Below are 27,427 nucleotides of genomic sequence, written 5' to 3' on the forward strand. Positions count from 1 at the left end.
CACTCAGCCATGCCATGAAGATGGAAGCAGTGTGGGCCGAGGCCGAGGCCCAAGGTAAAGCCAGCGACTTTACTTAGAATATGTTCCTGCTGCTCATCTCCCCTTCCACCCCAAAGGCAGTAGTTCTCAGTTCAGTTCCAAAGACAAACCCTAGGCTTGTGATCACTGTGTGTGTGTGTGTGTGTGTGTGTGTGTGTGTGTTGTGTGTGTATGATATGAATTTTTATTTTAAGACTAGGAGATGCCCACTCTATTCTCCAGGACTTTACTTTCTTTGTACCTCTAGGGTTGCATGGAAAGCTTCCTATTATAATAATGAACTCGGAAATGCTAGAATATGAATCATTGAAGGATAGCTTTATTGTGTTTCTTTTCCCATGCCAGAATTGGTACGAAACAATCAGCAATGATTGAGCTGAGCACTGGTGGCTCATGCTTGTAATCGTAGCTACTGAAATCTGAGGACTGCAGTGTAGCCAGCCAAGGCAGGAAAGTCTATGAGATTCTTATTTCCAATTGCCACCAGAAAAGGAGAAGTAAAGCTGTAGCTCAAGTGGTACAGCATTAGCCTTGAGCACAGTGTCCTGGCCCTGAGTTCAAGTCCCATGACTGATTAAATAAATACATAAATAAGCAAATAAAGAAATAATCAATGATCGAATTTCCATTTATAAGAACTACCGGTTGTGTCCTGATACAGGATTTTTTATGCTATCCCAAAATGTCCTATAATATTAAATACCAATGAATAAACTTTCCTGGTAAAATCCGATTTACTAAAGCATTATCTATTCTAACTACTTGGCACAGAAGCTATAGCTAAATTCCCACATTTTCTAAAGGGCTTGAACACAGTTTCACTTAATGGAATTATTTCAAACTATCATGATGATCACCAAAGGAAACAGGGAGTGTCTTAGTCAGAGGCTTTATATTTCAGAGTAATGCAGAGAACTCTCTCAGACTCACCCAACCAGCTGCAACTTCCTCTATGAAGACAATAAGGTAAATACGTCCCAACTCAACTTGAAGGGTAACTAGACAGACAGACTGAGGAGAGCAATGAAGGAATTGTGGCTACCTCTCTAAATGAGGTGTTAAACTCATAAAACTATCAGAATGGTCTCACCCTATTCGCTGCTTTACCGGTTGGCTTCTCTGTGACTAATTTTAAGCAGCGTCATGAAGAACAGCACAGAGGAGGGTGCCGGTCACAAATTTTATGTTCCAACTTTGGACAGATAACTAGGGAATTAAGTACAAATCTGGATTCTGTTGTTGCTATGTTCTTATTTAACTCACTGCAGCCTGGAATGTACTGATTCTTGGGAGCAAGATTCAACTCCTTTAATTGTAAAGTGGGATACTCATCTAATTCGAGATTGTTAAAGTTTGCAACTATTTTCTGAAAGAAATGGAAACAATTCTGAAGATTCCCCTGTAGAGTAGCAACTATCTTTTCAATATCCATTTAACTTATTGATAAAGATAAAAATTGTCCACATTAGTATTTACCCCTTCTAATACATAATTTTAATTCAGCAAATAGAAAAGCCTTTCTTCAATAATTTTCTGTGAGCCATGGTTAATTTTCCTTGTACAGTCAGAATTAGCTTAAGGTTAGGTAATATTTTTATAGAGACTTTGAGGCACATCTTATCAATTGTGTAGCAGTAGAGATCCTGAAATATTATCATTAATGGCACATTTTATTAAGTTTGTGTTTTGGTTGGTTTTTATGTGTTTTCTTTTTAAAGGTCCTTTTCTTTTTATTAGACTTTTCCAACAAAACTTCGGTGAAAATACATTTGTTGTTTTGTTTGTTTGACAGTCTACTGACAATAGAATGGAAAAGTAGAATGTTTCTTAGGCTGAAATACCATAAATTTCCTAAAGGCCACAGGATAAACTACTTACTTGTATATTAAGCTAACTATCTATGCAAGAAACATATAAATATATTTTTGGTAAAATGAAATTCACTCTTTAGTAATTTTGGCTTCAGTTTTTATTTATTCAGGTTTTATTTATGATTAGAAAAGAATTTTCCTTTGTTGTTCTGTCTTTCAATGATATGCTAGCTAATGGAAATCACATCTGGTGGTCTAATATAGCTTATTTTCCTTTTTCAAGTTTTGTAGTTATCTAACTTAAGTTCCAAGTCATTTGGCCCTTACTAGTATTTCTTTGAATATATTTTATTTTTGCTGAAACATTTTCTATATCTATTTAGTTATTTGTTCTTATACAAGTGACTAAAAAGTAAACCATTATTTTGGTTCCATGTTGATGTTTGTTCATCTGTCACTTGATGGAATTTTAGGGCATCAAGTCATTAATTTACTATTAGATAAAGTTATCTATTTTATATTAGGACTCAGACTTTATATTAGATGAGAACCTACATTTCAGAAAACTATAGGGCACTGTGCTAAGAACCACAAAACAATTATGTGAAGTAGAACACATTTTTGTCATTTACTTTCAGCATGCATGAACCTGTCTGGAGAAAAGTGTTTAAATGGATAGAATGTAATGCTGTCTATCATTTTGAAAGTTATTTGAGAATTTATAATTGTCTAGGAATGTCTTGGCTCGTGTTTTTCTGTAATTATGTTCATTTAGTATTATGTTCCTGCCGTAAAATTTATCCTAGGCAAAAAAAAAAAGATTATGACTCTTGAATGAACGAAATCCTGTGTAGCTCTTCTTCTCTTCAATCTGATGACAGTTTGATGGAAAGTTACCAAGCAGATTAAAAGTTTAGAAAATGAAGATTTGTGGTTGCCATTTAGATAGTACTTAAAGAATGATGTTGAAAATTAAGAAAGTCATTTTTTAACCCTCGGGATAAATTAGTAAAACATAACTTCTAAAGCAACAAGAAGCATTGGGCCTTTTCCAAATAAAATGTGCTGTAAGATGTGTGTTTGGAGTTTGGGAGATGATACCATCTAGTAGCTTCCAGACTCCATCGATCTGTTCAAGCAAGTCCCCAAACAAGGTCCTAAAATCTTTCTTTTTCAAGGTGCTAGCCCCTTTCATTTTCATGTATTCAAATAGACCCACAATCTTCTACCTATTGATTTTCATTATATATATTAGAAAGGGTTACTTAGACCTTGCCTATGAAGTTACTTCCTCAAAGCAACTAATTTCACTAGCAGAGTGTATGGTTTCCACTGATCAACATAAGGCCTTGAAAATTCTTTTGAGGGAAGAAAATCCTGCACACAATTCCTCCAAATTGGCATACATATATTTATGTTATTTTCTTAATATTTTAGTATTTTAGAAGCGAGATTCTTTTTCCACAGTCACTGCCAGCGTGGCTCGGCGTGCAAGGCTGGCCTGTACCTGCCGGCTCTCACCTCAGCCTCAACTTCTGCTGTTCTTCCCCTTGGCTGCTCTGGAGTTTCTCCTGTAGCACCAGTGGCAATGGCCACAGCTCCTGGCTTTGGATTATTTGGATTCGCTATTAAAACAATATAATACTTTTGGAGATTTTTTTATTTTCTTGCTTGACATTGCTGGGGTTTGCACCCAGGGTCTTACACATGCTAAGCAATCTCCCTACCATTGAGCTACACTTCAGACCCTGAATAAGAACATAGCTATTGTTGTTTGAAGTAAAGATACGTGGTATCTTTTTGAGGAATGCCGCCAAGGAATGGGAGTTGCACTGAACCGCAAATGGCTCACCCCGAAAGATTACTAATTTGTGGTCTCTCGGCTCAATGCTCTTCCTGGGCTTGGAATTGCAAAGTGCAGACAATGAAATGCTCGGGAATATGCTTTCTGGAAAGGTCTTTTAAGACAGAATAGGTTCTTACCACTTTACAGAGAATAATGAATGCAAGATCTTCAATGTATCAAATCTACTAGAACAGCTGTTCCTTAACTTTTTAAGCTCAAGCTTGAATCTGACAAAACTTGAAGACTTACTTTCATCAGTTCGTTCTTTTGAATTGTATGTATCTCTCTTCTTGGCATCTTCTTTGTTTACTACATTATGTTTTTCCCACCAGAGATTTGTTATAATGGTGTATTCCTTTTATCAGGCAAAGGGTTGAAAAGTGTATGGTTTACCCTTGAGTATGCTGTAAAAAGATCATCTCACTGAGCAAGCTCAAACTCAGATGCACAGAGAAATTAAATACTTGGCCCAGATGGCACAGTTATTGGGATGTTGGTTGTCGCTGGCATTGGGCACCTTGAACACTCCTGATTCCTAGATCTTGTTGCTTGTCATACTCTGTAACATTCAAGGGGAATAAATTTGCATACAGCACTCATGCAAGTTGATGGATTCTGAGGCAGCTGTACATGCGATATTGGGACCAATACGTGAAAGACTCATCATTTGTCAGTCCTCAGTAGTTCAAACATGATGTTATCAAGAATTCAAAGAATAGTGTTCTTCCTTAATTCTAAATGTGCTACTGCTTTTCTACTAGTGAGCAGAGTTAGTGTTGGCATATCTTGAGGACGTTGACCATACATATGATGATAATCATATTTTTCATACAAAAAGGTAGTCATCTATAAAAGATATTCAAATATGTATATCATCAGAGTGCATATCTGAATTGCTCAAGAATGTGTACAGTGGAGAAAAGGGTGAGGAAACAATGTGTTAAAGTTTCAAATATTAACACCTAATTAAATCACTATTAGTTTAATATTTTATTAATTTAGAAAACAAAGTTCACAGCACCTTCTGTCATCTGTGCAGTGCTGTAAAAACTTTTGCTCTATTCCAATTGAGAAAGCTGAAACGATTTGAGAACATACACCATTTAGTTCTCATACTGTGGCTTTGGAAACTCAAAGACCTGAAAGTCTAGAAATTTTTCTCAAGGAGAATAAAATATATATCTTTGATATGAATAGGAGAATTTAAGTAGAAATATTTTGCTGAAAAAAATGTGAGAAAATTAGTATATCTCAATATATATGTATATGTATACACATATGTGTATATATATTAAGATATATATGTATATATACATATATACGTATATGTATATGTATATATATATATACCACGTATATATGTATATATTCCAGAAAACATTAGGTTTAGACTGCTGATACCAAGGGTGCTGAACCCCAGGAACTTTGTCTTTCTGTCCTATTAGTTATTTATTTCCTGTTACTACACGATTGCTTTCCATGGTGAAGAAATGAAGCTTTTGAATGATCAAAAACCAAATGACTCTAAAGACCACCATAGGCAGAGCAAACGTGCTGTGAAGTAACGTGATTTTCCATCGCCTTCTAGGCTGCAGTCCACTTCACAATGGCCTCCCTTGCTGCAGCAAATGCAGAATTTGGCTTTGACCTGTTCCGGGAGATGGATAGCAATCAAGGAAATGAAAATGTGTTCTTCTCCTCTCTGAGCATCTTGACGGCACTGGCCCTGGTTCGTTTGGGTGCTCGTGGCGATGGCGCACACCAAATCGATAAGGTCAGTCTCAGCTTTTGCAATCACTCACAGGACAAATCATTTTTACCAAGCGTTTTTCACTGTGGGATCCCTCTGTCAGTGGAGGATGATGTCAGGGTTGGGGGGGGGGTCACATCTTCACACATCCCCATGCATCCTGCTTCATGTATGACTGAAACACACAGCTTGTAGTATTTTTGTTCTTTTTGTTTGTTTGTTTTGGGCTAAGGCTCGAACTCAGGGCTTCGTGCATGCTAGGCATGTGCCATACCATGAAGCTACACACCTGAGACCTTGTTTTTAAACCAGAAGGCAGCAAGACTCCTTGTAGCACTGGAACTTGGATTCTTTTCCTCCATATGGTGGTTCCCGAAGTGTTTTTTCCCAGATCCACATTCTCAGCATCACTTGGAAAACTTGTTAGAAATGTAAATGCTTGGCTCCACCCCAGGTCCTCTGAATCAGAAACTATGGGTGTGGGGCCCGAAAACTGGGTTTTCATAAGCTCTCCAGATGTACACAAAGGTTTGAGAACCACTGCCTGGGAAGATGACAGCAGATAGGAGAGCTAGAGAGATACTAGTGATGTCCTAGTTCAGTACTGTTTGGTTTGCGGTTCTAAGTATTGGACCCTTGCACATGCTAGGCAAGTGATCTACCACTGAGTTAGCTACACCTCCTGAACCAAATGTCCTAGTTTAAAGGCTCATGATAAATGGACAGGAATGACATAATAGGAGATACCAGATGACAGGAGACTAGCTGATTAGTCACCATCACTGGCACCTTCTCCGCCATCTTCCAAAAGCATCATTGTGTCCCCTAACGCAGCTATGTGCATTGTAGTGGCCACTGCTTCCTTCTCTCAAGAAATTGCCATGCAAGTCTAGCAACTCAACTGCAATAAGATACTAGATGCAGGCTGCAGGCAGAGGCTGCTGAGTTATCCTTCTCTTCCCCAGATCCTGCCCATTGTTATAGTTCATTGATAGGTGCTACGGGCTGGGCCATCTGTAACATGTCCCACAATACTTGTCAAAGATTATTTGTGTCGATACATTATAAAGATCCTTCTATTTTCCTTGCATAGTTCAGTGTTCAGTGTGTGTGTTGCAAGGGGGCATCTTTTGTGTCTTTTTTTTTGGTGCTGGTCTTGGGGTTTGAACTCATGACCTGGATGCTGTACCTGAGCTTTTGTGCTCAAGGATAATGTTCTACCACTTGAACCACAGATCCATTTCCAGATTTTGTGTGTGTGTGTGTGTGTGTGTGTGTGTGTGTGTGTGCTTATTTGGAGATAATAGTCTCATGGACATTTAAAAAATTATTTTAGTGTTCGCTTCAGCAGCACATACACTAAAATTGGAACGATACAGAGAAGATTAGCATGGCCCCTGCCTAAGGATGACACGCAAATTCATGAAGTGTTCCATATTTTTTCAAATGTTTTTTCTTTCTTGTGATTGTTTCTAAAATATTTATAAGATGATTTCTTTGTTGCTTTGTATGTCCCTCCCCCATGGTATAACTCCTGCTTTCACTGTATTTGATGTCTGTATAATTTGTGGAGGGGAAGGGAAAAAACAAGCAGTTTAAATAGGGATATAGGTGGACCCATTGCAACAATGAGATGTACAAGTTGTTATGTTAAAAAATGAACACGACTTTGGCCGGGGGTGAGGGGTGGGAGGGAGATGGGAAGGGATGGGAAGGGGAAACAAAGGAGGAGGCTACAATGCTCGATAAGAAATGTACTCATTACCTTGCCCATGTAATTGTAACCCCTCTGTATGGTATTTTCACAATAAAAAATTTAAAAAATATTTTATTGTCAAGGTGATGTACAAAGGGGTTACAGTTATATATGTAGGGTAGTTCAACAAGCGATGTTCTCATGGACTTTTCTTCCTGGGCTGGCTTTGATCTGCAATCCTCAGATCTCAGCCTCCTGAATAGCTAGGATTACAGGCATGAGCCACTGGTATCTGGCTAGTGCTGTCACTTTTGAAAAAGTGTGCTTGCATTGTCATGGTAGATATCCCTTTAATGAAGGTTGTCTTCTAAAAACAGATCCCTTATAGTAGCACTAAAATCTACCTATATTCTGCTTGTCATGAATTTTCTTGGCTCATCTCTTAGCTCAGACATTCTCTCAGAAGAGCTAGCTTATTTACTGGATTAATCAAGAATCAGCATCCTGATTCAATAGAGTTCAAAAGAACCGCAAAGGCTGCTCACTATTTGGTGAAAGAGTTTATATATCTCTCTCTATATATATTTATATTTATAAACTCATCTGGTCAGGCTCACATACTTTTATTTAGCTCTAATAATATTGTCTTTTTGGAGCTAGTTTTAATTCAAGTGTGGAAGTATCACTTCCTCACCTTATTGGAGGGAGGGACTTCTATTTCCTCTCCTATAACATTTTCATTGAAATACACTGGACCATATTTATATTTTTTCTACATCATGTGTGGACTACAGTTTCATTTAAAAGTTGAACATATTTTAGCTTTCTAAAACACAAATCTATTTTAATGAAAATGCTTGACACTTAGCCATAGCAGATAATTTGATTTTACTATTCTTCAGAAGCAGTAACTTGTGGCATGAGTACATAAAGAGGGTAAAACATGTCTTATACCTTCTCTGTCTTTAATTTTAACCTTCATCCCCATCCTAAAATACTCATATTGCATAGATCTATGATTTTTTACCATCATCTGATTGTGTTAACTAGTTATTGGAAAGTGATGAAACTGATTACCTAGGAAATATGAAAGCATAATACTCCAAGGAATCTGATGGAAAAATTTAGAAATAGAGTACTTGTGATAAGTCCTTTTCCATTTTATTGAATATTTATCACAGATGAATAGTTACTAGTGTCATTATTGCATTTTAGATATGGGATTCTTCTTTGTTGAAACTTAGAAATATTTAGGTAAAAATGAACATGCTTCCCTTTAATAGTGCAGCATTTCAACTTTCTAAAAGCCTGCTAGAAATACTAGAAAATCAACAAATTAATGTCAAAATGGAATAAAATTAATAACTATCAAAGAATGACACTAGACCTGTATAACTTTAAAACTTTGCTCATGAACTTAAAAGGGAGGTCCACTGAATATTTATGTAATTTTATTGTATTGCCAAAGTGTACTGAGAGTTAACTCAGAAAAGCTATTTGCGTGTTGCAGTCCTAACATCATAGTATGGTATTTGTTCTCAAATATCATTCCTTTGTTCTCAATACCATTTGTTCTCAGGTAACAGTGTATCCAATAGTAGCTTTAGGATTTTTTTTCTAGAGCTCTGTAGGATCTTTCCTTTTTTTTTTTTTTTAAATTAACTAAGCATCTGCTTTAGCGTAAGTGTTGGCCAAAGAAGAGACTTCTTTCCCCTTCTTAGACTTCATGTCAATTATTTTTGACAAGATTAATTGTCTTTGACACGCTTTGAGTAAAAGCTTCCAATCTCTGAGGACCAAATAGCAGTCCAATTATGTCTTATAATATATGTATATATATATTTATACAAGTTTACAAAGCCATTTATGGTTTATTGAAGACAACATTAAACCATAATCAAAGATAGCTTCCACTGTGATGGCAGATTTCCGTTGGTTAAACTTTTGTTCCTCACTTGTTTCAAAGCCCTTCCTACTCTGGGCCATTAGTGTTAGGAAGAAAAGGTATGAAGGAATCACTCAAGTTCAAGGCGAGTGCATACCAGTGGACCACGGCTTCTCTTCCTCCCCATCTTAAACTGAGATGACTAAGGATAGCAACAAATTCCACTTTTGGGTTTTTTTTTTCCATTTTGGGGAACACTGAGAGACAAACCTCAGTTATTTTCTAACCGATATTAAGAAGACACAAGAAATACAAGGACATATTTCATTATATAAAAATTCATGCTTCAAATTTCAAGGAGCAGGTCCTTGAGCTTTCCTCTCCTAATGGAGTCTCAGTCACAATGAAACTGACTAAAAACTGGAGGCAAGAGAATCTAAATCACCTTGACATATTTCCAGATCCTTCTATCAATTGGTGTGAGATGACTACTATATTTCTTTAGGACACTGAAAACCTGTGTTTGGCCAAAGGAAAATAAGAAAGAATGCTCAATTCTTCATGTCCTACACAACAAGTCAGAACAAAGGAGATAAATGTCACCCAGGTTGATCTGAGAAGTCCAGGCTGTTCCTTGTTGCCTGTAAAGACATTATCTGTGAATGTTAAATAGTTACTAAATTTGCATGTGAGAGATCTGCCTTGTGGACTCTGCCATATCACTCTTTCCATGCCACATTTTATTCCAGACTAACAAGAGGTGGAAATTGAGGATAAGTACAATTCCAGGTAACCCGTGAACTCTAATGGTGACACAGAGCTTGTAAGTTTTCTTACCTCCTCCAGAGCCATTCGACTTCAGTCTGTAAAGTGATGCAGTTCATTTTAGGGCTATGAAGCCTTACGATGAAGTTACCGAGACACAGAAAGTAGCGTTAGCTGTTTTAATTCAATTTCCACAGAATGTTTAGTCACCTATATGCAGAATGGCCCTCCCCCATCTCAAGTCTCATCTCTCTTCCTTGAAGCTGTGGTCAAATAGAGCACACACGACCCATTAGTAAGGCAAGAAATAACTTCACATAAAATGTAGTTGTGACTCGAAGAGACAATCATATATATTTTTTGAAACAGTCATACCATGTGTCAACAGAACAAATCTATGACCATCTGTCAACGCTGCAGAACTTTCATCACAGTGGTTGTAGGAGCAGAGTCCGAATGAGCCCATGGCTGTTTCTGGGTCTTATCGATGGACACATGGCACATGTCCTCCTTGCCCATCCTAAGTGGATGTCATCAGGACAGCACTTTTTATAGCTTCCTAATTGAGGATGAGTTTTGCATTTTAGATCTCATAGGTTCTAGAGGAATCTAGAAAAAAAGAATAAATTGAGATTTGACTATAGGAAACATCATTAGAAAAATGAATGGAGAGCCATATTAGAAAAGAAAAAAAAAGCCTCTTAAACTGCTTCACCTTTCAAATAATGAAAGAATCTTAAATGCCTCTCCATTTCTGACTGAGCTCCACAGTGAATAATTCCTAGATAGTAAATGACTACTTTTCACTACTTGTGTCATGGCGCTTCTGGTAATTTATACTTCTCCTGTCTTCTACTTGATTAAAGACATTTGCAAATCAGCCAATACTGCTCTTATAGCTGTTTATAAATAAAAATATATGAAGCTTTCCAGTGTGATTAGATTGTGGTTATAACATTCTTTTTCTTTAAATAAAAATATATTAAGTGTTCCAGTGTGAGTAGATTGTGGCTCTAGCATTCTTTTTCTTTTAAATATAAACCCATCTAACACCAACATCTTCACATTTAAAACGTTTAAATTGTTATAAGCACTGTGTTGAATTAAAGTAAGAGAGGGCAAGAGTCTTTTGCCATAAGTCACTGGAACATGACCTTGAGTCAAAATCTCTGAGGGCAGGACCGAGCGAGGAGGATGACAGAGTTAATGATAACAGTTTGTAAAAAAAAATGTTTTGGGGAGGAAATATTTCCTAACTCTATACATATCGCCATGGGAAAATCCTGTCAGACATCTTCATCTTCTAATCACAGTCATGGCTGACATACAGAATGTAGTGCTTAAATTTTCGGAGGTTTCAGTCTGTGATGGCTTGTGCCTGCTGCCTGGGGCCTGTGATGAGGGCTGACATCCTGGGAGGGGGAGTGCACAGTGGAGTGAAAGCAGCTCCCTCCCTCCATGGCAGCCAGAGAACCCTAATTACAACCCGTCAAGCTGTGACTCCACAAATGGGTTAATCCATTCATCCAGCCGGGAACCTTACACCAAGTTTACTGTCCATGAGCGTGAGCTCTGGGAATCTTTCAGGCCCAAACTAATCCAAAGCATCTGTGTTTGGGCTGACCACTAGGCTGAAGTGTTACAGTGGAAGCAAAGCTTTATAGCATTGATGTGAACCAACACAAATCCCTGAATTCTGGTGATCCTGAGAGCAGAAAAGGAAGATGTGATGAAGATAAAAGCTAGATCATCTTTCCTAACAGCCCATCAGTATGCACTTGTAGTCACAGAAGAATTGGAAACTGGGACACTAGTGAACTTGAAAACGAAACACATGTTTTAGGGAAGAAATATTTTTAAATGCTATTTCATTGTAAAGATGCTGTACAGAGAGGGGTTTCATTTACATGAGTAAGGTACACTTCTCACTGAACATTGTTACCCACTCCATTGTTGTATTCCCACTATCCCTTCTCTCCCTCCCTACTTCTCCCCCCACGAAGTTGTAAAGTTCATTTCCAACTTAGTGTCCTGTGAGTATCATTGTTACAATTGGTTATCTTTCAGCATTTTGTTTATTCCCTTCCCTTCTCCCAATCAGAGAAATGCACATTCAAGATGTAGGGTACCCGAATCAAAGACAGAGATTGCCAGGGATAAACCAATAGAAAAAGAAAAATGGAATAAAATAAGAAGAAAGAACTAGATAAAGTGCATTGGTGACATCAAGGTTGACAACTAAAAAAATAAGACCTCTTGTTTCCATAGCTTGGAATTCATTTCAATTAGCTTCTTTTAGTATGGTCATATGTTCATGGATCTTGAGCTGTTATGATTCTCTGTCAGGACTAACGTCATGCTTATACTAATCATTGCAAATGAGGGAAACCATAGAGCCTATATTTCTTTGGGCCTGGCTTACTTCACTTAATATGATTTTTTCCAAGTCTTTTCATTTCCTTACAAAAGGGACGTCATTCTTTCTGATAGAAGCATAAAATTCCATTGTGTAAACACACCACATCTTCTTGATCTATTTATCTATTGAGGGGCTCTGGGTTGGTTCCATATCTTAGCTATGGTAAATAATTCTGCAGTGAACATAGTTGTGCTGGTAGCTTTAGTGTAGTCTAGTTTGGGATCATTTGGATAAATGACCAGAAGTGGGATCACTGGATCATAGGGGAGTTCTATGTTGAGTCTCTTGAGGAACCTCTTAATTTTAAAAACCTCTTGCTGACTATTCCCCAGTTCCTCTGAGTCTGATTGCTTTACTTGTGGCCTGTTTGCAGATGCTTTACTTTAACAACCCTTCAAGACAAGGAAACTCTTCTAATAACAAGGTAAACATGATGTGTTCTTTATCTGTTTGTTTTTCTAATGATGTGTTCTTTAAAAAGAAAAAGAAAAGGTGAGACTAAATTGAGAAAATGACTGCTTCATGAAGAATTTTAACTGTATTCCTTATATCTTCTAAAAGAGGCTTTTCAAATTCTCAGATTATAAATTTTTCAAATACAATTTTGGACAATTTATTAGGTCATATTAATTTATCAGAATTTTGCATATATACTGGCTAAATATTGGTAAGATGTCACAGAACTAAATGGTCAGCTTTATCCTTCATTCTTCACAGCCAATTTACATTAGTAAAATTATTTCATTGTGTACAAGGAAAGCTCATTGTTTCTTAATAATACTTTAATTCTAAGTTGATTTTTTTCAATAAGCTCTTTAGCAGATAGGCATTATTTATAAAGCCATTGACTATGTATGCTGCATCTTTGTTGCTTTTGTAATATACCATTATATTACAATTCTTTTGTAGTAAAATATACATGATTTGGTTCACATGTTAATGAGAGTAAGCATAAATTAATGATAGTAAGGGTAAATTTTGGTTCATCTTTTTCTAAACAGCCAGGACTCCAGTCTCAGTTGCACAGAGTTCTCTCTGATATAAACTCATCTCACAAGGATTATGAGCTCAGCATTGCTACTGGTCTTTTTGCAGAACAAGTGTTTGACATTCACAAGGTAGGTGAAGGTGTACATCTTAGAAGAGCTTTTCCATCCTGGACCAGAATCATGTTCCATCCATTATGTGAATAAATGCTTTGCCTTTCTACTGAGCCAGAAAAAAGGGATCTTTCCTTGATGCTATGAATTGGTTCTCATAGGTCTTTAAAATTTCCTCACCTCTTCCAAAGATTGACTTCACCCTGAAAAATCTGCGTCTTCAAAATGTACAGGTTGCGGGGCTCCAAAACAGAGGAGAACTTCTACATTGGCCATGTTGCTGAGTTATAATTGTTAGTGGTAGGATGAGGTATAGGAATTCCAGAACACTGAGGAGAGACCCCAAAGTAAAATGCCTTTGAGCTTCCAGTCTGGAGAGTTTGGGGGTGAGCAGATTAATAGTATTTCTCTCTGGTGTTGATTATGACTCTATTTATCAAGGCATCCTGTCTAATCAAAGATCATTTGAGCCTGAAAGGTGTTTTTCAAGCCAACACAGCCAACCTATTCTTTTCCACATACACTGCTAGGACTACTAGAAGCTGCTTACCTGACCAGGACAATTAGCTGCCACAGTGCCCTTGTGTTAATCTGGGCATTTTCTTTCCCTTTTATTTCTCCATACTTCAGACAACTATCTATCGAACTCTATCTCTGTGACATTGCTGGGTTAATCTCCACCCAGCTCTCTGTGTTCCACCCAGCCATTACTGTTCCCTCTGTTACCCACTCAAATTCTTTGCCCCACCCTAGAGCCACTCCCAAACCCGTTGGGACCTTTCCAATTATGAAGCATTAGGCCAGCATTTGTTTTTCAGGCCTCCCAAATGATTTCCACACAAGTTTTACAGAGGGCATCTAAGTATCCTTCACAGCACACTGCTGCACCTGGAGGGACCATGCACTCTTCTACATTGGTATTGACTTGTCTATCATGCTACTTAGGGTGTTTTTCCCCAGTATTGGCATTGAACTCAGGGTTTGGTGTTTGCTACAGAAATACTTTACCAACTGAGTTTTACACCAGTGTTTATGTCTTTTTTCCTTTCAATTACGGTCTCTGACTTTTGGCTGGATAGTTGTGGACTCTAATCATCCTATCTCTGCCTCCTGAATGCTTGGGATTACAGCATATGCCTAATATGCATCACCATGACCTGGCCCTCATTCTGCTATTCATAGTAGATTCTCATGTTCATGTTGTCTGATACTCATAGTATATAAAAAATAAAAGTAAGAAGTGACACTGTGGCTTCTAGAGGTAGAAGGCTAGCCCTTAAGGAAAAGAGCTCAGGGACAGCACCAGGCCTTGAGTTCAAGTCCCAGTACTGGCCAAAAAAGAAAGGAGAGAGAGAGAGAGAGAGAGAGAGAGAGAGAGAGAGAGAGAGAGAGAGAGAGAGAGAGAGAGAGAAAAGATGTAGTCAGAGGCACAAAGGACACAAGAAAGGTAAGAACTGATCAAAAACACAGAATGTGAGAAGATTACACATTTTGCACTCCCAAGCATTTACAAAGGGAGTTTTCTATAAAATGACTTTTATTTTAAATATAATTAATAATATCTATACATCATTGTTTAACAGTTTTAGGTATGCAAATATTTAACCTCCTTGGTTCAATTAATTCTTACTGCTTTTTTGTAACAACTAACTGTGGGATTGATTGCTTGATTGTTTTCTCAATTTCTTTTTGTTTTCAGCAAGCTTATTGATATGAGTGTTACAATTTTATGTTGATTTTGAATTCTACAGCTTGACTAAATTTAGTTTTGGTCTACTGAGACTTGAAGAAATCAGGGTCTGTCCTGAGCTTTTTCCCTCAAGGCTGGTACTCTGCCACTTAAGAACATCTCCACTTCTGGCTTTTTGCTGGTTAATTAGAGATAAGAGTCTCATGAACTTTTATTTTTTTTGGCCTGGGATAACTTGAAATGTTGATCCTCAGGTCTTAGTCTCCCAAGTACCTAGAATTTTAGGCAAGAGCCACTGGCACTCAGCATATATATATATATATATATATATATATATATATATTCGACATGTATATGTATATGTATATATATATATATATATATATATATATATATATATATATATATATATATATATATATCCATGTCGAAGGCCTTGGTTGTGAGAGAGGACTGTGGGTGGTATATTTGAGGAACTGCAAGGAATTAGTTGTGGCAAGAAAGCAGAGTGTGACTGGGAAATAGACTAGAAATAAATGATATAGGTGAAAATTAGCAGTCTGAGATCAAAGGCTTGCCCTTTATCTTAAATACACTAAGCCACTTTGGGGGTTTGTAGCAGGAGGATTGTAGCTAAGATGCTATCAGATTATTTACAATGAAACACACAGCCCTAAAGCCCAAGCAATGGGTTGTAACCATAGTCACTGGTAACATCCCTCAATCTATTTCAGGTGAAGTTAAACGAATGTGCTTGGGGCTGGGAAGGTGGCTCAGTGGTAGAGTGCTTGCCTTGCATGCCTGAGGCCCTGGGTTCGATTCCTTAGCACCACATAAGCAAAAAGAAAAAAGCCAGAAGTGGCGCTGTGGCTCAAGTGGTAGAGTGCTAGCCTTGAGCTGAAGAGCTGAGGGACAGTGCCCAGGCCCAGAGTTCAGGCCCCACGACCAGACCACCCCCCCACCAAAAAAAAAAAAAAAGAGTGTGTTTGTTCTACAAATTCAGTTTTGAGCTTACCCATCCCCTTTCAGTGTCAGCCAGTTGCATGGACTAATTTTTGAGGCAGACTTGAGTCCTTGAACAAAGCAGAAGGAATTAAGAGACAAATTCAAAAGTGAATTTCTTCTATGTTGGTTGGTGGTAATTTGTAGGCACAAGAACTTTGTTCTTCTTTCTAGAACTACATTAAATGTGCTGAGAAACTATACAATGCCAAAGTAGCAAGAGCTGACTTTACGAATGATATAGAAGACACCACATACAAAATTAATAAATGGATTGAAAATGAGACACATGGTAAGTGCAATGCCTTGTTTTTCTACAAGATTTGTCAGTCATATGTGAATATTTAGGACTGTCAACTCTAATGGTGAGAATTTTTGTACACTTAAAATGCAGCTGCTTCTAATCTAAAGGAATGATTACTATTAGGTAAAGTTACTTTTGTATTTGTCTGCAGTATAAATTGAGTAACCAATGTTTGCAGAACTTTCTCATTTATCAAATCAACCTATTTGATGATGGTATTGAACCTTTCTGACAAGGGACAACTATTCGTTTGTGAAAGCATCTTTCCCACCTAACAACCGGATTCTAACTTTGTCCTGGTTAAGCTTGAAAGAAAGAGGAAAATCTGTTCATGTTTTGTCTTGTTAATCAGCTGTTTCCAATGCTAGTTGTTATTTCTTCACGTCAAGATTGATTCTGAACATTGAGCTTAGTTGGGAAATAGGAGATGTAGAATTTATACTTTTAGGTGCAAAAAATTAGCAAGGTACACTTAGTCCTGGATGATAAGAATACAGTATATTCAAATTCCTTTTTGCTCACTTTCCTTTCATCACATCACTGGTGGGTTACATTAGCCATTATGTTTCAAATACAGCACTTACGAAAAAACCCTCATAAAACGATTACTTTTGTAGCAACTGAATGGAATCTTAAGGAGTTTTTAAGGATATTAGATTACTAATACTGTTTCCTTTTGAACTAGTTTTGCATTGTTTTCTCTCATGCAAGTTTATATATGATTATGATCATTTTGCTAAACATGCATAAAATGCTTATATGGAAACAAAACTTCGCATTATTTTGGGGAGATCTCTCCGCCCCCTTCTGCTATGGCTTTCCACTTAAGTAGACACTCCTATCCACACGTAAGAGTCTACACTCTGCGTCCTCACCACTGACCAGCCGACACCCCTCTGAGCCAATGGTGTGTCACAATTGCTTTCTTGGTTGTTGAATCCTGCATGTTACACCATGAGCCTCAGTGATGGCATGAATTATGGCTTCGGCTGTTGCAATGCAAGCACCCTGTGTAGTGCAAGGCATCTAGCAAAGTCACATCCATCTAGAATCAGAGGGGCGGGATTAATGCTTTCAACCTGGTGGAGGTAAATGACATTGGACTGGCGGGTACCACAGGTAGCCTGGTCTAAGCAGTACCGGCAATCCTGGGCCTAGAAGCCCGGCTTGTGAGGCTGGCTGCCTGGGGAGGAATCCTAGTGCCATTGCTTTTTTGTTGTGATTGGATGAGTTACTTTATCTCTCTGCGCCTCCATTTCCTCAACAGAATGTGGTAAGAGTGCCTCAGAAATCTTATGAGGCTTAAAGAATTTAGATACATTCATTGCTTACTAATAGTACCATCATTAGTATAACTATCGTGTGGTTAAGAATAAAAACTCATGCCCATTAATGGCTTTTGGAAATATATATATATCTTTTGAAATGTATGTAAAGAAATGACTCTTTTCCTTCAATTTGTGTTTCAAAAGGGAAAATAAGGAAGGTGTTTAGTGACAGCAGCATTAGCTCATCTGCAGTCATGGTGCTGGTCAATGCTGTTTACTTCAAAGGCAAGTGGGAGTCGGCCTTCACCAAGAGTGAAACAGTCAACTGCCGATTCCGATCTCCCAAGGTATGTGGAAGTTCTGCTCTGCAGGCACTTGTGATCTTTACACAGACAAAATAACGACCTCACCATTTCTTTCTGTCCTTTGTGTCACCTCTCCTGGAGTAATGCACTAGCCCTATCTTTTCTCCCTCTGTTTAGTCCTCCCTCCTGCCCTTCTTCCCCTCTTCCCTGTTTTCCTTCCTTCCTGCCTGCCTTCCTTCCTTCCTTCCTTCTTTCCTTTCTCCTGCCTTCCTTCCTGCCTGCCTGCCTTCCTTCCTCCCTCCCTCCCTCCCTCCCTCCCTCCCTCCCTCCCTCCCTCCCTCCCTCCCTCCCTCCCTCCCTCCCTTCCTTCCTTCCTTCCTTCCTTCCTTCCTTCCTTCCTTCCTTCCTTCCTTCCTTCCTTCCTAGCACACATACACAACATGAATGATGAGGCATTCCTGTAATCCCAGCTATATATGAGGAAAATGTATGAGAAATAAAGCACTTGATGTGCTCTAAGTGTTCTACTTCTTGAAGCACTTGGTTAGTTATTTAATTAATGTATTTATTTTACTATCCTAGTTCTTATTTTACATCTTATTTTATTTTGCCAATTTGGGGTTTGAACTCAGAGTCTTGCACTTGCATGACTTGCTTGTTAGGCTGGTGCTTTATCACTTGAGCCAGGCCTCTGGCCTGGATTTTTGTTATTTTTGGAGATAGAATCTCAGATTGTTCTTTTGTGGTTGGTTTTAAACTGCAATCCTTCTAGTCTCAGCCTCTCTAGTAGCTAATATTCCAAATGTGAGCCACCAGCATCCTGCACTTTGTTACTTATTATAAGGACATTTTCAATTAAAACCTTAAGTGTGAGGCAATGTTCCAACAACTGGACATACTACCCCCCCCCCCACCCCCGTCCTCATACTCTTCTGCAGAGGGGAACTGCACCCCCCTCCAGACATAGAACGGGGGGGGGCAGGTGGAGGCACATAGTGACCATAGTGATCCATAGTAACCACACGTCAGAAGAAATCGACAGGACTCTGTGACCAAGAGCACGGGAAAATACTGCCCCTGGTGGACCAGTCAGATGAAATGGGATTCTCAGTAACTGTCTGTGGTCTGACTTGCAGTGCTCCGGGAAGGCTGTTGCAATGATGCACCAGGAGCGGAGGTTCAATCTGTCTGCTGTTCAGGATCCGCCCATGCAAGTTCTTCAGCTCAGATACAATGGCGGCATCAGCATGTATGTACTGCTGCCCGAGGAGGACGTGTCTCAGGTGAGTTCCCGCTGTCCTTTCCAGTGCTGGGAAAAAAAAGGACTTGCCATATGCCAGGCCATGCACTCTGCATTCCATGTATATTACTTTGTGGTAGCACATGATTGTATTATAGTATATTCTTGGAGGAGACAAGTGATAAAGGAAAAGGAAACTGATGGAACTTAGGTAATAGATCTGGTAGATACATGTAACCCAACATGTATCTGTGAGTATGCAGGCAAATACACACAAACATTTCAGTTACACTAAAAGGTACAAATGTAATTAAAATGTTGACTGTATTGTGATCTGGAAAATAAGGAAATACTAGTATAGAACAATTTGGAAATACAAAGAATATAAAGAAATAAATGCTTCTGCTAACCAAGGGCATTATTTCTACCCAGGCTTTTCCTATGTTTTGACAATATATCTCTAAAGATTTGAAATTTACTTTAGTTTTGTGGTTGCTTGTTTTGCTTGCAGGACCTCATACTTTCGAGGCAGGTAGTATACCTCCAACCCATTTTGCTTTATTTGTGAGGAGGCTCCGCCCCCTCCTCCCCTGTCCAGCTTAGAATATGATCTTCCTATTTATGCTTTCTGCATAACTGATAAGATAAGCAAATGAAAAAACAACCAGGCTTTTCTGCTATTAGCTGTATGCCCCAGGAATCACTTTGCACATTCTCTTGATTTTCAGTGTCTCATCTGTTGAGTAGAAGACTCAATTTGAATCCAAGCTTTCTGATGAATATGATTAAGAAACATGAATATGTTAAGAAATATTTATCTCCCAAACTCCTACCGCTGGGGTTCTGGGTCATTTTCCTCAGTCTATCTGGCTTTTCATAGCTTACTCCTGTCAACTGTACAGACACGACTACTTTCTGTGTATTTTATGATGGGTAAAATGGTTAGAAAGCACCGATTTAAATAATCACTGAGCTCTTTTTGCTCTTTGACGATCTCTGATTCCTATATTCTTTTGCCAACTAACAATAATTACATGACTTTGTCTGAATCTGTTCATATGTATGAGGAGAAGAGATATGTCCTAAAGGGCAAATGAATCATGCTTCAGTATCCAAGAGTAAATTAAATATGTGATTCATTACAAACCACTCAAGCTAGTTACTAATTTCCCACAATTTTGAGGAGGAGGATATTATGGAAAATCGTGTGTGTGTGTGTGTGTGTGTGTGTGTGTGTGTGTATTTGCTAGTCCTGGAGCTTGAACTTAGGGCCTGAGCGCTGTCCTTGAGCTTCTTTTGCTCAAGGCTAGCACTCTACCACTTGAGCCACAGCACCACTTGCAGCTTTTTCTGTTTATGTGGTGCTGAGGAGTCGAACCCAGGGCTTTGTGTATGCTAGGCAAGCACTCTACCACCGAGCCACCTTCCCAGCCCCTGGAAAACCATATTTTTTTTGTAGGTTTTGTTTCATTCTTTTTCTTTCCCATGTGATCCTAAATTACCTTCTGCTTCTCCCTACAGATTGAAAAGAAACTGAGTTTTCGGAATCTAATGAACTGGACCAATCCAAGAAAGATGACTTCCCAGTATGTGGAAGTGTTTCTTCCTCAGTTCAAGATAGAGAAGAATTATGAAATGAAACGCTATTTGCAAGCCCTTGGGCTGAAAGATATATTTGAAGAATCCAAAGCTGATCTTTCCGGAATAGCTTCAGGAGGTCGTCTTTACATCTCAAAACTAATGCACAAGTCGTACATCGAGGTCAGTGAAGATGGCACGGAGGCCACGGCCGCCACGGAAAACAACATCGTGGAGAAGCAACTCCCGGAGTCCACTGTGTTCAGAGTGGACCACCCTTTCATGTTTGTCATCAGGAAGAATGACATCATCTTATTTATTGGTAAAGTCTCTTGCCCTTGAAAACCCCAATTGGTTTCTATTGGTCTCTGTCACACACGAGACACAGAAGCAATTTGTTTCATTAAAAAGTACGTGGTGTTGCCTTGGTGTTTATTTCTTCCTAACATGGGTCATCAGATGATATTGGTGACTTGGCTCCTCAGCGGCCCTTGGTTGATGGGCTTGGTCTTTGCTTCTCGAATTTCTACTCTGCTTTGCGTCATCTGTTTCTAATTTCTTTGACTTTTTAACCCACCATCGTTGAGACTATTTTATCCCATGTTCTGTCTGAGAATTATTGAGCTTGCTGTACTAGCAATGAGACTGTAGAGGTGGCCCTGGCAATGACATTTGACTTCTACTGTTATTGAAGACATTCTAACTTCATCATAAATTATCAAGGAAATAAGCCCTACTGCTTCTTAAATGTAAATGTGAAGGATATCACATTTATTTCCTTGCTGACTTAAGAAGACATACAAGTTCATTTGAATACATTTGATTCTTTTAAACTCAGTGCATAATCTATGTTTTAAGAAAACATAAAAGATTGAGGACCAACCAAAATGTTTTATTAATAATGTTAGGTCAAAATCCTTTGGGCCGTCCTTGATAAGACTTAATATGTACATAGTTTTTCAAATATTAAGTACCTCTCAACTATTGGTAGTTGTTGTTTATATTAGTTTATATGCTCTAAAAATTACAAGTTTTCCTATTTATCGTAATAAAGAAATACAATGTATCTCTTCAGTGTGATTGCACTCCTCTGACTAATTTTGAGCATGTATGTTCTATATGAAGCAAGCAATACCGGGAAAGAATGATTTTGTAACTTTAAGTCTGATTTGATTCGATGTGGCTAATTTGGTTTTACACACGAAATTACTTATAAAGATGTGGAAGTTGTACAAGGATTTGAGGTTATAAGGGAAAATATTCACAGATATACATATTTATAGGAAGTCACAAGCTATTTTTACAGATGTGCAGAAAATATATTGAAGGTCAGTAGACTATGCTGAACTTACTTATGAATTATAAGCAATAGCAGCTCATAGGTTTATATTTGATTCATAAAATGCTTTTCTCGAAAAGCATTTTCCTGAGAACTGGGGAAGTTAGTGGTAGCTTACAATGCTCAGCAGTGGACCTGGAAGATACTTGATTTTTTTTCAGCAAGTGTTGTGGAATTCACCAATATGGTATAAATGAGTAAATGTGTCACAATATAAAAGATGCAGAAAGTCTCCTGACAAAACAATTCTATAGTATATGCCTATTGTATGCCATAATCTGGAATACCTATTCTGCCTTGGTGGGAACTTGGTAGGAGATAAATCTAAGTGGTCTGCAGCGCTTTGCTTGGAGGGAGAACTTGATCATCCTGGTTACTATTCCTATCTATGACTCTTCAAAACCTGTGTAGCCCCCAGGGAAGGGGGGGCAGGAGCACGTATTCTGATGGCAACAATAAAGTTCACATTGGAAGGGACATGTGCTGCTGACAGGCTTCTCTGGGTAGCTGCGGGGAGATCCAAAGCCTCCAAGGTTCGCTGTGAACACCGGAAAGTGTGAAAGTGGGGGAATGACATGGGTAACTGGTCAGCTTAAACTTTTATAATGGAATAACTTTGACCGGGTGATTTGTTTTTTAAATAATAGAACTTTTTGCTCACAGCTCTAGAAGCTAGAGAGCTCACATCAAAGGACAAGGGGATCCAGAGGCTGATGAGAAACCCTCTCCTCAGGGAGCATCTTTCTGCTGTTTCCTTCCATGACTGGAGCTGCACAAGCCACAAGGCAGCTCCCTGCCATCTCTTTTACACCAGCACTGATCCTGTTCATACGGGTGGAGGTCCTGGGGTCTAGTCACCTCCGAAGAGCCCATTATTGCATGGAGGGTTTAAGTTCCAGTGCATGGATTTGGGATGAGCATTAGACCAGAGCAATATAGATAAACTCAAACGTTCCCCACACTTTTGACAGGTTCATCTCTTCATTGTGTTTACCTCGTGTTTAAAGAGTTCCATTCCATTCATGGAAGGTCTACATGTGTTATTCTCACCTAGTCTTGGTTTGGGGGATGTGGCACAAGGCTGACACGGCTTCTGAAAATGTGACCCACATGGAGTAAGTTTTCATCTCAGTGGTAGCAAAGGCAATAGCTGTGTAGCTCTTTCCATTGAACCACATTCATGTTGGGTTTGTTTTTGTATTCCCACATCCCTAAAACAACCTGACACATCAGAGACCCTCTGAATATCTTTAAAAATTAATATAATTGTTACTCCATAGGATTTGATTTGGAAAGGAAGGAACGCTCAGGGGTCGTTGAAGTTGCTGGCCCTGTAATGAAGTTGTTTTTACATAAAGATGACTTCAAAAATCTTTTCTTGCTTATTAATTGGGTATTAACTGTAGGGCTCTCTTATTCAAATGATTTCAGTCTGTCATATTGCTTTAATAATTGCAGAGCCAGCAATATATTTAAGTAACTTTATCTAAATTCAAGAAGCTTAAAAGTCCAAACATTTCTAAGGTGAAACACATCAGCGTCCTCTTCACGCCCACTACACTTTGTTGAGTGCTCACTTTTAGTGACGTATTCCCTAAAGTTCAAGTATAAAGCAGCAATCCCAGTTTTGTACTTCCCTTATTTATACTGGAAATGTGAATCGACATTTCTACCCCAGGGGTGTTGAATATCCCCGCCCTTCTACAGGACCAGGAGAAGTGGTTTTCATTGCTCTTTTCATGCAGAGAAAGAACCTTCTGCCATCACAGTCACCTTCATTGCCATCATCATCATCAAGGATAAAACATTCGCACATTTTTCATCCCAATGGTCACTAAGGCTTGTGTTCATTATTGTCATTTACAGTTTATAAGAAAAGTGAAGATCAGAGAGGTTAGCAACTGCTCCAGATCCTGTGTGTTCTTTCCGTTAGAGCATGCTGTCACAAACTTTATAACAGATATCACTTCTAGACTGGCGGTGTTCAGAGGCCTCTTGTGTCTCCCCGCCTCACATAGCTCCCTCCTACCTTGGCATGATTACTGACTGACCAATTCACTCTACTGATCTCAGACTTTTCTGGAATACCACACCTCTTATAAACTTGAGCAAGCCTGTAATTACATAGCAATATGTTCTTAACTTTAGGTTGTTTATACTTTTAGATGATTTCATTGGCTTGGTATTCTTTATTACAATAAATTTCTGAGAGTTTATATAATCATGATCTCAATAGTAAAAATCTAAGAAGTACTTCTGAGGATTAATTCTGACAGAAGGGACACTTATTCTCTATTCCAATGATAATTCTTCTCCAGAATTTTCCATATATATTTACAGAAGAACACATTCTATTCATCAAGAAAGAGAGCTAGTAATATATGTATCTTTATCCAACTGATGATCGTTTGTTTGTTGCAGTAATGAGGTTTAAACTGAGAGGTTTCTGCTTGCTAGCCACATGCTCTACCACCTGAGCTACAGCCTCAGCCCTTTTTCTATTTAATTATTTGGGGAATAGGATCTGTCTCTCCCCTCTCCCCATCCCAGGTCAGCTGGTCTACTTGGACTTTGATTCTCCTGTTTATATCTTCCACATAGCTGGCATGACAGGCTCTCACCCCAGGTACCCTTCCTGTTTATTGGCTGAGATGAGCTGAGGTCTTAGTAATTTTTTTCTCTTACTGGCAAACTGTGATTCTACTGCTTTATAAGCATAAGGAGATGCCTTTTCTTTCTATGGTCCTGAAAGGAGAAAGAGACTCCTTATGGTAAGACCACATAAAAGGGAAAACTTGTAGTTGCTAGGTGTGGGTTGGAATATTAATGAGAAAGTCATAATTCTTTTCAAAGCTATTAATTTTTGGAGCTATTAATTAATGTCTTGCCAATACCCAAAGGTCTTATTAGCAACTCTCCCAGTCTAGAGGTGTGATTCTAATAAAACGGCTCTGGGAACTCCTACACATAAAAAGGGTTAGCTGAAATAACGTGACTGGCTGATGTTTCTTAGAGACCAGAAAACCAGAAATCATTCAACTTCCTCGAAAAGCTATGGCTCTCCTCACAGAAGGAAGAGCCTCTGAGATGCAGCGTTCCCTGTTCAGCCTGTTGGCAAATGACTAGGACAGTAGGAAGGCGTGGGTGAAATGAAAGAGCTGGAGCCAGCTGTGGTTTGTGTCTCAGGAGTTGGGCATACATGTACGGATGCATTTCTATGTCTGAGAACTTGCGAGACAAGGGCCCCCTGGGCCCCTAAACACAACTTAGAGAATGCCCTTCCATTTGGCTTTACGTGTGAGTTGGGAGAAGGGCGGTAAGAGGAGGTTGCTCACTTCTTCACTTCCACTCTGGAAGCTTCCCTTTTTGGCTACTGAAAACACTGCTACTCACTCAGTGCTTGTTAGTTTGTGGTCTCCTTAGTGTACCCCTGGGGCAGCAGGCGGGATACCCCTGTGCCTGTCCATGGAGGGACAAGTAACTCACTGAGCTCTGCACTGGTGATAGATATCAGAGGGACTCAGGTATTCTTTTTTTTAAAGCCATTATTGTTATTGTAAAGGTGTTGTACAGAGAGGTTACAGTTATATAAGTTGGGTAATGAGTCCATTTCTTTTTGAACAGTGTCACTCCTTCCCTTCTCTCTCCCAGTTTCTCCCTCCCATCCACACCCACAAGTTCTATAGTTCCTTTTCAACATAGCGTCTAGTGAGTATCATTGCTGCATTTGTTCACCTTTTTCCTTGCATTTCTGTGCCCCTCGTGCCCTCCTCAAAACAGATAAATAAGCAAGATGAAAGGAAATGAAAACAAAAACAGCAACAAAGAGCATGAAAAATCTCGTTTTCATTTCCTTGAGTTGATTTTGATAAATACCATTTTATGTAGTCAGGTACAGATGGCTATTGCTCCTTTGTGACTCCTAAGAATATCCCCCTTCATCTCACTCTGTGTGAGTTCCTAGAGGTCTGTGTAATGTATCATGTCCCAGTTCCTCAAAGGACTAAACACAGAGCTTCCCTATGGCCTGCAATTCCTCTCCTGGGTATTTAACCAATAGAACACAAACAAGGCCACTAAAGTGACCAGCACAACCATGCTCATTGCTGCATTGTTTACCATAGCCAAGATATGGAATCAACCTGGATGCTCCTCACTGAACTAATGGGTCAAGAAAATGTGAATGGGTCCAGAAAAAAAATATATGTATGGGTAGGTTATGGGGTTTGAACTCTGGACCTGGGCACCGTCCCTGTGCTCTTCAGCTCAAGGCAAGCACTCTACCACTTTGAGCCACAGCGCCTCTGGTTTTCTGGTGGTTTATGGGAGATAAAGAGTCTCACAGACTTTCTTGCCTAGGCTGGCTTTGAACCACAATTCTCAGACCTCAGGCTCCTGAGTAGCCAGGATTATAGCTGTGAGCCACCAGCGCCCTGCTAAAATGTGATACACATACACACACACACACACACACACACACACACACACACACACACACACACACTGGAATTCTACTCATCCATCAGAAAGAATGCTATTGTACCATTCATAAGGAAATAGAAAGATGTAGAAACTGATGTAAGCCAGAAACATAGGCTGCATGGTTTCCCTCACTTGTAGTAACTAGAATGTGCCTATAGATTAGATTAAAAAGGAGAAAGAAAATGAGCCACGTAAAGTTAGAGATGGAAATGACATCACAACAAAAGTCAATGGAATCCAGAGCATAAGGGAACACTTTGGAAACATATATTAAACTGGAAAACCTAGGAAAAAGAGATACGGTTTTAGATTCACTTGATAGATCACAATGAACCAAGAAGATGTAAACCACTGAAACAAATCTATAACAAACAATGTAATTGAAACAATAATCAAGAGTCTCTCAACGAAGAAAAGGATGAGACAGACTCACCACCAAATTTCATGAGACATGTAAAGAATAAAGCCTGAGTTCCCTTTCTAGGGCATGTCTTGAGAAGGTGGTGGCGAAATCACTAGACTCAGTATCTAGTGACAGAAATTTAAATCCTGAATCTGTACTTGGTAATGAACAAACCTGGGCAAGGCATGAAACTCTCAGAGCTGAGCTGCTCTCTGCAAAACAGGCATTCTAATCTTGCCTCCTTCACTAGGTTGTGGTATCTTCTGATACCATGCTATTTCCCGTGGCACCTTTGCATGGTCACTTTGCCAGACAAATCATTTAAGGATGATTGTTCCATGCAATGAGATAGTTTTCTTATCTCTCTACCCTCTCTCTACCTACTATTAATAATAGGTTTAAGATAGGACATTCCAATTAGATTTTCACAGAACTGAAAGCCATCAATGGGTGTGTAACTAATGAAATATTGGTAATATTGGGCTATTATTAACCTTTACTGGCC

General features: G+C 38.9%; 1 protein-coding gene and 1 non-coding gene across 3 annotated transcripts; both read left to right on the plus strand.

Annotated features, from left to right (window-relative positions):
- Window positions 1-5,302: 5,302 nt before the first annotated feature.
- Window positions 5,303-21,040, plus strand: Serpinb7 (serpin family B member 7). 2 transcript variants are annotated; one of them, XM_042693529.1, is made up of 7 exons: window positions 5,303-5,470; window positions 12,585-12,635; window positions 13,213-13,329; window positions 16,178-16,295; window positions 17,780-17,922; window positions 19,017-19,163; window positions 20,642-21,040. In XM_042693529.1, the coding sequence occupies exons 1-7, from the start codon at window positions 5,303-5,305 to the stop codon at window positions 21,038-21,040; spliced, it is 1,143 nt and encodes a 380-aa protein (XP_042549463.1). The 2 variants fall into 2 exon arrangements, with proteins under 2 accessions (XP_042549463.1, XP_042549464.1); XM_042693530.1 differs by lacking the exon at window positions 12,585-12,635.
- Window positions 6,782-6,888, plus strand: LOC122119479. Its single transcript, XR_006149570.1, has one exon. It is a non-coding gene; the product is annotated as a U6 spliceosomal RNA (small nuclear RNA).
- Window positions 21,041-27,427: the final 6,387 nt, after the last annotated feature.

The sequence above is a fragment of the Dipodomys spectabilis genome, unplaced genomic scaffold, assembly GCF_019054845.1.
Source record: "Dipodomys spectabilis isolate Male_0828 unplaced genomic scaffold, ASM1905484v1 ptg000169l, whole genome shotgun sequence".
Lineage (NCBI taxonomy): Eukaryota > Metazoa > Chordata > Mammalia > Rodentia > Heteromyidae > Dipodomys > Dipodomys spectabilis.

Bases quoted from the DNA above. Each gene is read 5' to 3' on its own strand.
- Serpinb7 (XM_042693529.1), top strand. From the start codon at position 5,303: ATGGCCTCCCTTGCTGCAGCAAATGCAGAATTTGGCTTTGACCTGTTC. The intron at 13,330-16,177 runs GTAGGTGAAGGT...TCTTCTTTCTAG, and splicing joins AAGTGTTTGACATTCACAAG to AACTACATTAAATGTGCTGA. The intron at 16,296-17,779 runs GTAAGTGCAATG...GTGTTTCAAAAG, and splicing joins GATTGAAAATGAGACACATG to GGAAAATAAGGAAGGTGTTT.